Source organism: Zeus faber (genome assembly GCF_960531495.2).
Source record: "Zeus faber genome assembly, chromosome: 22".
Lineage (NCBI taxonomy): Eukaryota > Metazoa > Chordata > Actinopteri > Zeiformes > Zeidae > Zeus > Zeus faber.
In genome coordinates, this window is record NC_137209.1 from 15,832,513 (window position 1) to 15,846,402 (window position 13,890).

General features: G+C 45.2%; 1 protein-coding gene across 1 annotated transcript in view; it reads right to left on the bottom strand.

The window, feature by feature from the left end:
• pde5ab (phosphodiesterase 5A, cGMP-specific, b) overlaps positions 1 to 13,890 on the bottom strand; it is a gene marked incomplete at both ends in the record, with an annotated part of 43,033 nt that continues 29,143 nt past the window's right edge. Inside the window, 5 exons of the mRNA XM_080022957.1 lie at positions 1 to 105; positions 3,800 to 3,887; positions 4,259 to 4,353; positions 5,700 to 5,825; positions 7,879 to 8,025. Of these exons, the coding sequence (XP_079879083.1) occupies positions 1 to 105; positions 3,800 to 3,887; positions 4,259 to 4,353; positions 5,700 to 5,825; positions 7,879 to 8,025 (561 nt within the window). The remainder of the gene's footprint in view (positions 106 to 3,799; positions 3,888 to 4,258; positions 4,354 to 5,699; positions 5,826 to 7,878; positions 8,026 to 13,890) is intronic.

The following is a 13,890-nucleotide window of genomic DNA, read 5'->3' on the forward strand; positions in this document are numbered from 1 at the left end:
CTACTTCATGTACAGGGCCAGGTCGGTGGCCAGAATAGCCCTCTCGATCATCTTCAGAGTGGCCTTGTACTCGTCCAGGGACAGGCCACTCAGGATCTGGTTCCCCTGGGTGGTTGGGGTGGGGGGTGGAGGTGAGATTATTAGTGGAATTATTACGCAATTTCGTTTGGCCCTTCTTTCATAGGCGGGTGTCGCAAAAGCACATGATAAACGTGACACGGTGACATGAAGGGGAAGATCAAGATCAACAATAATAATATGTGAGGACAAATGACAAATGGCGAACGACGACAACAAAGTGTGCACTGCGAGGGGACGTGAAAGAGAGAGAAAATTACTTTCACCTCTTAATCTTTAAATCCATTTTTTTAATGAATGAATTAATTATTGCATATTTGGATATGAGAGAGCTCTGACAGAGGGAGAAAGGTTGTGATAGGCAGGGGGGACGAAAGAGTTATGAGAGAGAAACAGAGGGGCAGAGATAAAGCCGAAGAGAAGGGGTTGAGAGGGATGGAAAGAGAGGAGGATTAAGAGCAGTCCCCTGATGGAGGAGGAGAAGAAGGTGACGTGGACCGATAGTGTTGACTGCACTTTGTTTGGAGAGGGACCACCGGGAGGTTGCCATGACCACACTAGCACGCAAACACAACACGCAACCACACACACACACACACACACACAAAGACAAAGAGATTAACTAAACCCTTGCTTGAGTCGAAATGTCCTCAGAATAGTTTTAAGTGTGTGTGTGTGTGTGTGTGTGTGTGTGTGTGTGTGTGTGTGTGTGCGTGTGTGTGTGTGTGTGCGAGAGTGCGTGTCTGTGAGGGAATAAACAAGTCAAGGTTTGCATATGCGTACAGTTCAGTTGCTATGTTCCCGTTTCGAGTGTTTTTGAGGGTTAGTCAGTGTGTGCTTGCATTAATGCACACTGGCCTTAGCATTTGCCCACGCAGTCCTCTTGCACGTGCCTGATGGCGGACGTCAACAAGAGTCTGAAACCCCTCGACGACAGAGGAGCCCTGCAGCGTTTTGGACGAGTGTATTCTACAGCCATAAGTGTGCCCTGTCTGTTATTTGCTGCATTTGATCAGATACTCGATGTTATTTGGTGCGCATTTTGTTGAAGTCGAGAAGGCAGTGTGTGTGTGTGTGTGTGTGTCTGTGTGTGTGTGTAAAATTAAATAATAAAATAGTAATAGAATGAATAAATAATAAAAGTAAAATAAAATGGGAAACAATTCAAAACATGTTTTAAATTAAATAAAAATAAAACTGTCATTGTAAACAAATATACAAAATGTACTATGAACAGGATACAATATTGTCACTGATACACAGTATATGGTTTCAATTCTAAAAATAACATAACATAAAAGTCACGAGCAGAGTTCGTTTTTAGTGGTCGTGCTCCGGACCGCAGGCGTTTCCGCGTCCTGCGCCTCCGCCCTCCACTGAGAAGGACATATAAGAAGGCTCTCCCAGCCGGGTCCGCCCAATCAGCGCTAAAGAGGCTGATTGGGCGGACCCGGAAAAGCTGCGCCGCCACGGCCAAGCCGGCCCCGTCCCCTGCCGACGTGGCTTAACCACGCCCCCCTCGCCTGCCACAATCAATTATTACTATGTCCGAAGCAATCAATTACAAAGGAAAAAAAATAGTTATGAGTATGGAGTAGGGAAAATAGTGAGAAAGATGTACGGGAGAAAAAAAATTGCAAAAAAGGCAAATAAAGGGCAAAGTCAACAGCGGGAGGAGAATAAAAACAGGCTGGATGAAATGGTAACTGATGATTTTCTACAAACGTCTGCTCAGAGACAAACAGTGGGTGGCAGAAAAGGCAGCTCAAAGGCAAAGGACGTATTTTTCTTCAGAAACCCTGACAGTCCCCTACGCTGGAAGAGGATTCTGATGAGCTGGAAAATGAATCCATCACCATGCCCCCTCTCCTTTTTAAGAAGCTACTCATTTGTGGAAGTAAGAAAAAAAGATTCTCCAGAGACGAAGCGCCAAAGAGTCGACGTGGGAAAGTATTTTTGAAGACAGCTTTACCGCGAAAGAAGTATTTCATTTCAGGAAACGGAAGGTTGAATCCTATTTCTGTTTTTTGTTTGTTTGTGCGTGAATTTTTGTGCACCTCCACCTCTTTTACAAAAGGGACTGAAGGAATGCTATGTTTTAACTAAATTTACTGACGTATGGAGAAGTTATAATAAATCACAAGGACAGTACACTGGTGATACATTAATGACAACGGCTGGATTAGATAGTTTTTCATCGTTGAGATTTAATTTAAAATGATCTTTATTCATTTTTGCGTTGTCTGAGTTTGGCGTCTGGGCTCACCACTCCCGGCGAGGTGTACAGAAAACATGCTAAGCGAGCTGGAAATATCGGAGTGATGAGCTCAGATCCCCCCATTGGATTGAAGAGAAGAGCCCCAGAGGTGGATGCAGGGGAGGTGGGGGGGAGTGCAGGCATCACAGGCAGCAGAGCAGGTTAGAGCGGGAGCGATTGGCTGCTTAAACAGGCTGGTGTGGAAGAGCGTGGCGCCCATCGAGTTCTCTGACAGAAGCGGCTCCACAAGCTACACAAATTACTCAAGCAGATCTTGATGTGTTCAAAGACTGTCATATAGCGCCTGTTGGCTTTAATGACCATAGTCTGGTACCGCGTTCGATGGCATTTTCACACAGCTCTTTTAAAACGAAAGGTTCGATTCATTTGAGAACCTCTGGGGGACAGTACAGGATTAGAAAGGCTGACTTTAGACATACTTCTCGTCTCCAGCGACCCGGAGATGCGGTTGGTGGATCAGCAGTGTTTGGCGGATTCCACAGGAGATGGAGGCCATTTTGAGGCACTCGCAGAAAAAAAAAAAACTGTCAGCGTTGGCCAGCCTCAGCCGTACAGGAAAACAACCAGCTCGTCGGGAGCTCTTAGGGGGGTTGGTGCCTTGCTCAAGGACACCTCCACAAAGTACCGATGAGGAGCCGAGGATCGAAACGTCAACCCTCCAGTTGGCAGACGAGCACTCTATCTCAGGAGCTACTGGGGCATCGAAACTGGTCTTTCGACCAGGTTGAAGACCAGCGCTTGTGGCAAACACTAATCACCTTCTGCACTGGGCCTTTTCAAACGCTAGTCATTTCAACTTTTTTAGATTTGAGTGAATTAAAGGGCAAACTCTTTTACAAACTGTGTATTAAGGTTTTTTTTAATCAATCCAAGCTGAAGGGTGAGGAGCGGGCACCAGCCTTGTTCAAAAGGTTTGCTGATCTTCAGCTGACGGTTTTATACAGAAAGTGTTAGAATCTTTGTTATTTATTTATTTTTTTCAGTTTTAAACTCAAATGTTTCCTCTCTGTGCACAGAGAGTGTCTTTCACAGTTTTGGTTTTTTTTCAAAATACAAATACAGCAAATAAATGGAAGCTCAAATACCAACTTTTAGATTTTGCGGCAGAGAAGTAAAGATGGCTATGAGTCGAAAAAGGAAAGCGAAAAGAAAATATGTGTGTGTGTGTGTGTGTGTGTGTGTTTGTGTGTGTGTGGGGACAGCAGAAAATAGAGAGCATATCAAGTACACACTATAAACAATATAAAATATATAGAAACATAATAAATAAAAATTGCACATATCTTGACACATTGCACATCAGGAATTTTTTTTTCTTTTTTTATATAATAAAAAATTGCACTTGGATTTTTTTCACAGTTGTGTGCGTGCGTGTGTGTGTGTGTGTGTGTGTGTGTGTGTGTGTGTGTGTGTGTGTGCATGCGTGCATGTGTGTGCACTTACAGGGCTGTTGAGGATCATGAGGCACTGGTCAAAGTGATGGTGCTCCATCATAGAGTGACAGTAGAGGTGGGCCAGTGGGTGGTCACTCCTGGATCACACACACACACACACACACACACACACACACACACACACACACACACACACACACACACACACACACACACACACACACACACACACACACACACAGATAAACACTTTTACTCAGTTCCATAACAGACACTGAAGACAAGCATGCGCCAACCAGCCAACACAAACTTTCCATCTCTGCTCTATCTCAGCTCATCAGTTCAACTTGACCCTGGCGACCTTGAGTCGTCATTTATCACCGCCATAACCGCAAGGTGCATCGTAACACTTAAACACAATACACAACGTTGTGAAACGATCGCCCGGCCCTTTCGTCGAAACCACACTTTCCTTCCCTCATCCGTCCGTTGACATGTCACGCTGTACCTCTGTATGTAGGAGTTGTTGACTCCCCTGTGGTCAAGGTCGTGGCTCAGAGTGGCGATCATCAGAGCCAAAGCCTCCAGCTCGCTCATCTTACCCTGAAAGGGGGGACGGTGGGGGAGGGGAAACGGGGCGTTATTGCGCTGGCTGCTGTCCGTCAACAAAGGCAATTCCGCCACTCACGGCGTGTCGGAGAGGGGACGGTGAGATGCGCTATAGGATTGCGAACACAACCATGGAAGAGGTTTTTTTTGCAGCCCAAAGCCACAATAATAGCGCGCCAAGCCCACACAGAACGGCAGCTGACTTACAGGTGCCGTTCTGGCATTAGAGCCGCACCGCCCCGGGGAATAATGGCTTTGTAAACACGGGGGCCGAGTGCTTCTCTCCGCGTAGCGTTGGCGAGTCATTAGCCGGCGTAGGTGTTCTGTGCCGAGGCGGCCATTATGTTTGGAGTGGGCTGCAAAGCCACTTTGGAGCCGGCTGCGTCGTCACGTTACCTCGTCCACTCTCAACAGCAAGACTACAGAGAGAACTCAGACTGGAGCTGAACTCACATACTGGTTGTGTACTATACCATTTGAAAATTAGAAACGCATGCGACAGAATAGCCAACGGCACTTTATATGGACTTATAAGTATTAACACAAACGTTTGGTTAAGACAATTTGGTATGTACTGTATTTACTAAAATATGCGCAACCCCCATCGACAGCTTCACTGTGCAAGACAGTTCGCTACCTACACCGACCATTTCCGCCACAACTCACTGGAAAAGTCTCGGCTTCACTGCGTCGACTGCGGATGGCGCCCTTGGCGGCTGCCTATGCCGCCTGTAGGAAGCGCCGGCGCCACATGCACGCACGCACACACACACACACACACACACACACACCCCCAAAAGCACACGACTGCGATGTCACCACACCATGAGTAGGTATGTTCAGCACCATATCTATCTGGTATTGTATTATTAAAATATTGATATAGAAAGATGTATTTTTTAGATGTAAATATTGGCATTGATATTTGTTCCACTGCAACGGTCATCCTGGGATGGGCCCCTAGTGGCCAATGGGCCCCGGTGAAGCTGCACCGCTGGGGCCCAAAGTCCCTGGCGGCGCCCCTGCAGCCACTAATAGTAGGGGTGTGTTCACAGTCTTTATTGGAACAAACTTTGTTTAAATAATCAGTGTTTAATTACATACATTAAATGTGTGGGCTAATGCAGTTGCTCCGCTGTAAAGCAGCATATGGTATTCACTCGAAAAATATAGAAAATAAGTCGCGGTTTCGGACTAGAGTGGCCTTGACATAATGTGTCAAGCTGTTAAAATCACAAACCTTGTACAGATGTGTCAAGTGAGATCAACATGAAAGCAGTTTGAAAAAGCCTGTTTCTGCAAACCGCGGATTGAACAGACGGGACAATTAATTGACTCGCCTGCAGGCGGCCCGACTTGAGCACGGCAAACATGCACTGGGCCGTATTGAAGGCGTGCCGCCAGTTGTGGTAGGCCACGTTCTTTCTGTAGTTCTTCTTGACGCTCAGAATCCACTGGCACAAGCTCTAGAGAGAGAGAGAGAGAGAGAGAGAGAGAGAGAGAGAGAGAGAGAGAGAGAGAGAGAGAGAGAGAGAGAGAGAGAGAGAGAGAGAGAGAGAGAGAGAGAGAGAGAGAGAGAGAGAGAGAGAGAGAGAGAATGGTTACAGTATACGTACATAATATAGTAAGTATAAATAATCTTACATTAACTGATCTTAAAGTCAATTTAGTCAGATTCACCTTAAATTAAGATTAAGGACACTCAGTATTCACACATTTGTATTGTACAGGTGTATTTTTTAACATGTTTTCAAAAACAGTGATCTCAGATTTTCATTTGCAATTGACGCGGTACATCCAGGGCTGCATTTGTGCGGATCCTGCCGGAACCTGTTCCGGGACCTCCCAGATTGGGACCGGCACCTCCGCACAAGCTGCGGGGCTGTGGCTCGAGCTGCGCACACTGCGTTTCTCCAAACAAAACAAAGAGAAATAGTGTGTTTTTAGATTATTATTCGTTAGGGCTGTACCCGACTCAGGTTTTTGTCAGTGGAATCGGATTCAGCCCTATTATTTTTCTTTTACATTTCCCTAATTGAATTAAATTGAAAAAAAAGCCTTGTGCATCCTGTGCCGCATCGCGCATGGCGGCTTAAGTAGCAGAAGGACGCGGCGCAACTTCTTGTTTCCTGTCTCTAGAATGCAGCCAGAAGAGGTGACTTGAGGGAATGCAAATAAGTACAAAGAAAAACAAAAAGAAAAACCTGATACAATGCACAGTTTGCAACCACTGTTTGTTTCCTGCATAACATATAAAGACTCTCCTCTTGGTTTTTTGAGATCAAACTTTTTTTTCTTTCAGGACTTAAACGTTTGCCACACTGGACTGTGAGAAGTTTCAGCAGAGCGGTACGTACGTTTCTCAACGGTAACCGTTGATCTTTTCCTAGAAACATATCTTTCTTCCCTTGCAGCCAGCCAACATTGAAATTGAAGGATTTGTTGCAAATTTAAATGTCTTTATTCCCCCATCACCAGCCGTACTGTCTGGGTGGGTGGCCCAGGGGGAAAGAGCTCTCCGGTGGGGGGGGGGGGGGGGGGGGGCTCGCCTCATGAGCCAGGTAAGTTGACAGTCAACACGGTGCCAGCTCGCTCAGCCCCTGCCCACCCCTGAATCAATGTATTTCTTTATAAGTCTCTCTCTCTCTCTCTCACTCTCTCTCTCTCTCTCTCTCTCTCTCTCCCCCTCTCTCTCTCGACCACAGAGCAGTGATACTGGTAGGGTGGGACTGGCATGTTCTACAGAGTGGTCAACAGTGTGGTGGTGTCCACTGTGGGGGGGGGGTTGTGGGAACTTTTTAGGCCTACAGTGTGAGTGTGTGTACAGAAGGGCGGGAGTGGCTGTGACCGTGTTTGTTTGTGTGTGTGTGTGTGTGTGTGTGTGTGCGCAGGACGGTACTTTATTATTTGTCTGTAAAAATGTAAATATTATACAGTATATACTGTATGAACGTATCATATTTTTTAAGGGGGCATCGTTTTAGACATTTTTGCAAGAGACATTACATTATCACCGTAGACTGTAAATCTGGAATATACTAACTCTGCCCATAGCCCTCACGTGCGCACACGCAGACACACAGACACACAGACACACACACACACACACACACACACACACCTAATGCCACCTTGGAGAAATATTAAGACTGTCGTTAATTATTAGGACTACAGTAAAAATAGGATCATTAGTACTACTGCCTTTATTATTACTGTTATTATGGACTGCTGCTATTGCTCTGACAGTTTTTGACTACTATGGGCTGCATGGCACTTTTATTAGTAATGTTGCTTTAACTTGTACTTAATGTAGTCTAACTGCCACTTGGCCATACTGAACATATTGTTAGGCCACATATATTAAAGTTATTCAAAATAAAAGATCTACCCCAATACACACACACACACACACACACACACACACACACACACACACACACACACACACACACACACACACACACACACACACACACACACACACACACACACACACACACACACGTCTCGGCTCCTTACAGTGTACTTCATCTGGAAGTTCTGGACCAGGTTGAGGTCCACGAACATGCGCACAGTGCCAAGTGTGGTCTCCATGTCTGACAGCTCAAAGTCGCTGAAGCTGAAGTCCAGTAGTCGCAGCGACTGGGCCGACGGAACTGTGGCTGCCTTCACACACACACACACACACACACACACACACACACACACACAAGAAATGAGCAGGTTTAGAGCAGGTTCATATTTAGTGGAAGACAGACATGGACCTCATGAAACCTGTGTTTTTATAATCTCCCGTCGCCTAAGTCAATGCACAAAACGGGCCACACACACACACACACACACACACACACACAGACACAGACACAGACACACACACACACACACACACACACACACACACACACACACACACACACACACACACACACACACACACACCTTCACGGGGGATCAGGGATCCGTGGCCATCAGGCATTAATAATGAACGCTGCGATATCAGCAAGGGAAGCGGACGAGGAGCTACAGTTGCAAACCTTACATTTTCATTCCACTGACGTGTCACATCTGGGAAGTGTCACAAGGGAGAGGCTCCAGAACAAATGACATCTACACAAATATACAAACGACACAACTCAGTCACAAGATACACAATTCCCAGTTCGCACCACACGGACAGGTGCTGGTGCGAGGAGCCTCTAGAGCAAACTGATCCTGTGATCCATGTGTGTTTGTATTCTGTTATTTTATCTCCCTCCGAAGGTCAATAAACGCAGCGAATATAGAGAAAGGCAGATGAAGAGATAGAGAGAGAGAGAGAGAGAGAGAGGGAGAGAGGGGGAGACAGGCGGAGGAGAGGAAAACCCCTTAAAAGGAGAAATGGAGCGAATAGGGGTTATCTGCCGCCCGCCAGGTTGGGAGTTCTGCCTTTTTCCGCAAATTAATGAATACGATTACATTTACTGACTTTCTATTGAGCTGACCTCATTACGGGGAAAATAAATAAATAAATAAATAAATAAATAAATAAACAAACAAACAAACAAATAAATAAAAGATTTAAGCATTTTTTGTTTCCCCTCTTTTTAGAACGATTCTGTTTGGGGTGGTTACCACTTCTGTGACGCATGTGTGACAGGATGCACCACAAAATCCTACTCCCCCCACTGCGGGAAAGCATTTAATTAGGTTAGCCGTCCGTTTAACCAAGCGCGGGGTGGTTTTATTTTCCTCTTTCATCCGATGAATATAAAAACACACATGGGGTAATAAGCATTAAACGCTACACATGGCAACAGTCTGGGTGAAAATGTGTCTTATTATCTGGAATGCAATTCATCTCCCACATTATTCTTGGCGTCACTGGCAATGGGAAACCAAACACCGAAAACTGTCACGCCATCATTAATGTGAAAAATAAGGTGGTGTGAGATTTTGGTCATATTTGTCCTGGAACTCATCAAAATTCCTTCATTCGTGAAAGAGTTATGGATGACGGAACAAGATGGGTTGGAGAAGGTCGCACGCTACGAGAATGGTCTTTATTCAGCCACACTCTATTCCACAATGATGTATCAACTGGATTTCATATTACATGTACTGTAGGACCGATGTAACGACGGTCACGGTTCACCAAGTGAATTAAACCAAGATCAGGCAGGAACATTTACATTGCAATGCTTAGAGGTTCTCAGTGAGTCTTAGTGAGTCTTAGTGAGTCTTTGAGTGTCATGAAGGCTCCTCTTGAGAAGAGATAAATGTGGGAAGATGTAATAAGCTAAAATAGATTTAAAAGGGGTCACACCAGGGGACAAAGGCCCATTTCCGCTATGCTACGGCTTTAATAGAGAGTGACTGAGTATCTTAAGAATTGCTGTCAGGGTATAAGGGCTGGTCCCAAAGGCAAAGAACCATCCATCGGACGGGGGCAAACGTTCAAAAATGTTGAAGCCCCTGAAGCTCGAAAACAGGAACTGAACTTATGGTCACTGGTGTCCACATTAAATCTACACCATTACGTCAGTCAATCAATCAATCAAAGTGTATTTATATAGGCCTATTTAAACAACCAAAGTTAACCAGAGTGCTGAACAGGCTTGAAATATGAAATACATGAATAATACAGAAGCACCATAGGAATGCAGTAAAAAAGTTATATCAGAGAGCTTAAATTTAAAAATGATACAGCAAATTAAAAAAACATACACGTAAAAATGAAGATAAACTAATTATTAAAAAAAGTAAGAGAAATAAAAGAAATAAGAATAAAAATTAATAAAATAAAACAAAGGAATAATAAATAAAATATATATCAATAAAATAATTTTGGCACAACAGACCAAGTCTTCACATTGACCTGTTACTCAAGGGCAATGCCAGTGAATAAAAGTGTGTGTTAGCAGAGACTTGAAGGTTTCTACGGTATGGGCATATCTTTTGTGTATAGGCAAGCTATCCCAAAGATTAGGGGCCACCACTGCAAAGGCCCGGTCTCCTCTATTTTTGAGCCTGGATCGCGGAACATCCAGGAGCACCTGATCTGTCGACCTTAGTGCTCTAGCTGGAATAAAGTGGTGGACGAGTTCAGCAAGATCTGGTGGCGCCAGCCCATTGACAACCTTAAAAACAAACAATAAAATGTCACAATCAATCCTAAGGCAGACAGGAAGCCAGTGGAGGGAAGCAAATACTGGTGTTAAACGTTCTTGCTTCCTGGTTCCACTTAGTAGACGAGCAGATGCTTTTTGTACTAGTTGCAGACCATTCAGAGAAGATGTATCTATACCCATATAGAGAATTTCAGGAGTCCAACCCAGAAGTAATAAAAGCATGAATAACTCTTTCAAGCTCATTAGGAGAGCGATATGCCTTAACCCTGGATAGGAGTCTGTGGCAGACGAGGGGGCGTGGGTCAGCCACATCTGCAAGGTACAGGGCTGGCTTGGCTCCAGCTTTACCGGGTCTGCCCAATCAGCCCCTTTAGCGCTGATTGGTCAGACCCGGCCGGGAGAGTTTTCATATAATGTTGTTCTGTCATTCAGTGAGGATGGTGAGGCCGAGACGTGGAAACACCCCAAACAAACTCTGTTAATCCCATTTAGTTTATCTTCCTGTTTTGCCAGCGGGCCTTTGGGTTAACGTTGTGAATAAAAGCCTTGCCGTGTCTGCCCGAACGACACCGTCTCCCTCCCTCCCGGCGGACCAGCGACCCGAACCGCCCGTCCGACCTCCATCATGGGGGGGACGGAGTCGTTCGAAGGGGTTGCCAGTGAGTTCAAAGGCTCACTGGCAAAACAGGAAGATCAACTAAAAGGGATTAACAGAGTTTGTTTCTTGGGGTCGTGCTCCAGACCTCCGGTTCTGCGCCATGTGCCTCACCATCCCCGCTGAAAGACAGAACAACATATATGAAAACTCTCTGCGGCAGACCAAGGGGACGTTGTCAAGCCGTCGCTGCAGAGGAGCTGTGCAGGCTCCCATCCCCGGGGCCGCTCAGCTGCTGCGGATCGGACAAATCAACAGAGGGACTCCGGTGATTCGTCCGATCCCCGACCCAGGAAATAATATATGTTTTGTTGTCCCCGCAGGGAGGATCGGCGTGCTTGCGAGACTTGTTGGACTGGGCGAGACGAGCGCGGTACGCAAGCCACCGGACACGTCATGGCGGGAGCGCACTTGAGCGCCGAGCTTACGGACGGTTGGTATTGTCCTGCGGGCCGTTGATTGATCATTTTGCCCAACGAGCCACCTTTTTGTTTAAAAACTGAAATTAAATACACGCCAACCGGCGCTGTTTTGCCTCCGCCTGCCTCCTCTTCCTCATTCCCTGGCCCTGTGCCAGAACACACCTCCACACTCTCCCAGCCGGGTCCGACCATTCAGCGCTAAAGAGGCTGATTGGGCAGACCCGGTAAAGCTGCGCCGCCACGGAGCCAAGCTAGCCCTGTCCCTTGCAGACGTGGCTTAACCACGCCCCCTCGTCTGCCACAGAGTCTTAGCTGGGAGAAGCAGGTTTTGACAGCTGATCTAATCTGTGTATCAAATTTAAAGGCGCTATCAAATATAACACTAAGATTCCTGGCAGCGGACAGATTGTCAGAAGCTAAAGGGCCAAGAGTATCACAATTGTCCACTGGACCGGTTTGTCCAAATATAACAATTTCAGCTTTATTTTCATTAAGATTGAGAACATTTGACTTCATCCAGGTTTTGATATAATTTAAACAGTCCAGGCAGATCGATTTGGATGTCGTCGGCAAAACAATGAAAAGGAATGTTGTGTTTCTTAAAACCCGACCCCAAGGGCAGCATATACAGGGAAAAGAGGACCGGGCCCAAAATGGTGCCTGCAGGGACCCCACAAGTAAGTGGGGCCGTGGTAGAACAATACTCGCCTAACTGTACCGAGAACTTCCTACATGCCAGGTGGGACTGGAACCAATTAAGGGCAGTATTTTTGATACCAACGTAGAGACGTGATAAAACTATGATCCACTGTGTCAAAGGCAGCTGTCAGATCCGAAAGCACTAAAATAGCCGATTTCCGTGAGTTGGCAGTTAAAATAAGTTCAATAAAGGGCTCTTAAAAGTTTCGGTACTGTGGCGTTGTTTAAAACCAGACTGAAACTTTTCTTGAATGCCGTGGTCATCTAGAAATATTTGCAGTTGGATATGAACTACTTTCTCCAAGACTTCAGACAGAGAAGGTCATTTAGAGATTGGGCGGTAGCTGGAGAGAACGGAGGCGTCCCGGTTGATCTTTTTGATGAGAGGCTGCGCTACAGCATGTTTAAAAGCAGCTGGAACACACCCTGAGGTAAGAGAGGTATTCATTAAAACAAGAATACTTGAACCAACAGTATTGAAAACTTATTTTAGAAGGCGACAGGGAACGCCATCTCGGGGACAAGTTGTCGGCCACAGATGAATAACTACGTCCGATAAGAAGGATGGAATTGGTTTAAACTGATCAAAGACAGCTGGGCACGGAGGGAAAACTGACGAATGGAAAGGGAAGTGGAAGAAGATCTAAGAGCAGAAATCTTATCGATAAAAACATTCTGAATGTTTTGACGGAGTATAGGAGTCGGCACAATACAAAGCGTATCGCAGGGATTCATGAGATCGTTTAAAATGTTGAAGAGGACCTGAGGTTTATGGCTGTTGGCGGAGACAATTTTAGATATAAACGCTGTTTTTGCAGTTTCTACGGCTCTCTGGTAATTAGATAAGCACTCCCGCAGAATTTCTAAGGAGACTTGGAGCTTGCCCTTCTTCCACTTTCTCTCGCCGCCTCTACAAGCACGTCTGAGCCTGCTGGTAATTTCATTTAGCCACAGCTCTAAGCGTGATTTCTTTATTCGTTTGGTCCTAAATGGAGTAGCAGAGTCCAAAATATCGGAGTCATAAAAGGTTGATAAGCTCCTCGGCATTGAGATCGCCATAACTGCTGAGATCGCCATAACTGCAGGTTAAAAAGTAAGGAGTCGTTAAAAATATTAATTAATTTTTATCAAATAATTCTATATTCTATATTTATATATATATATGTATATATATATATTTATATATATATATATATATATATATATATATACATTTATAAAAACTAATTAATTAATAACATAGAAAACTGCAACGCAGTTAGAGGGGTAATCAAACGCAGGCGGCGTACAGGAACACAAGAAGGAACATTAGAACAAGGGGCTGCAGCAGAAAATAAGACAGGCAGATTTGATATGTATGTGTGGCAGATTGCACTAATACATACAGATCAGCAAAAGGACAGCACCAGGTCCAGTGTGTGACCCTTTTCATGCGTGGGAGTGAGGTTAAAAGAGTCAATGAGAAGTCTTCGGCCAGAGGTCTGTTTACACAGCATACATGTATATTCAAATCACCAACAATTAAAATTTGGTCATATTTTAACATGATACCCGCCAAGTCTGCGAATTCCTGTATAAGGCTTTGTGGAACTTTGGTGGTCGGTACACCACCGCGCACAGCACGGGAGAAGTACGCTTCATTTCAAAT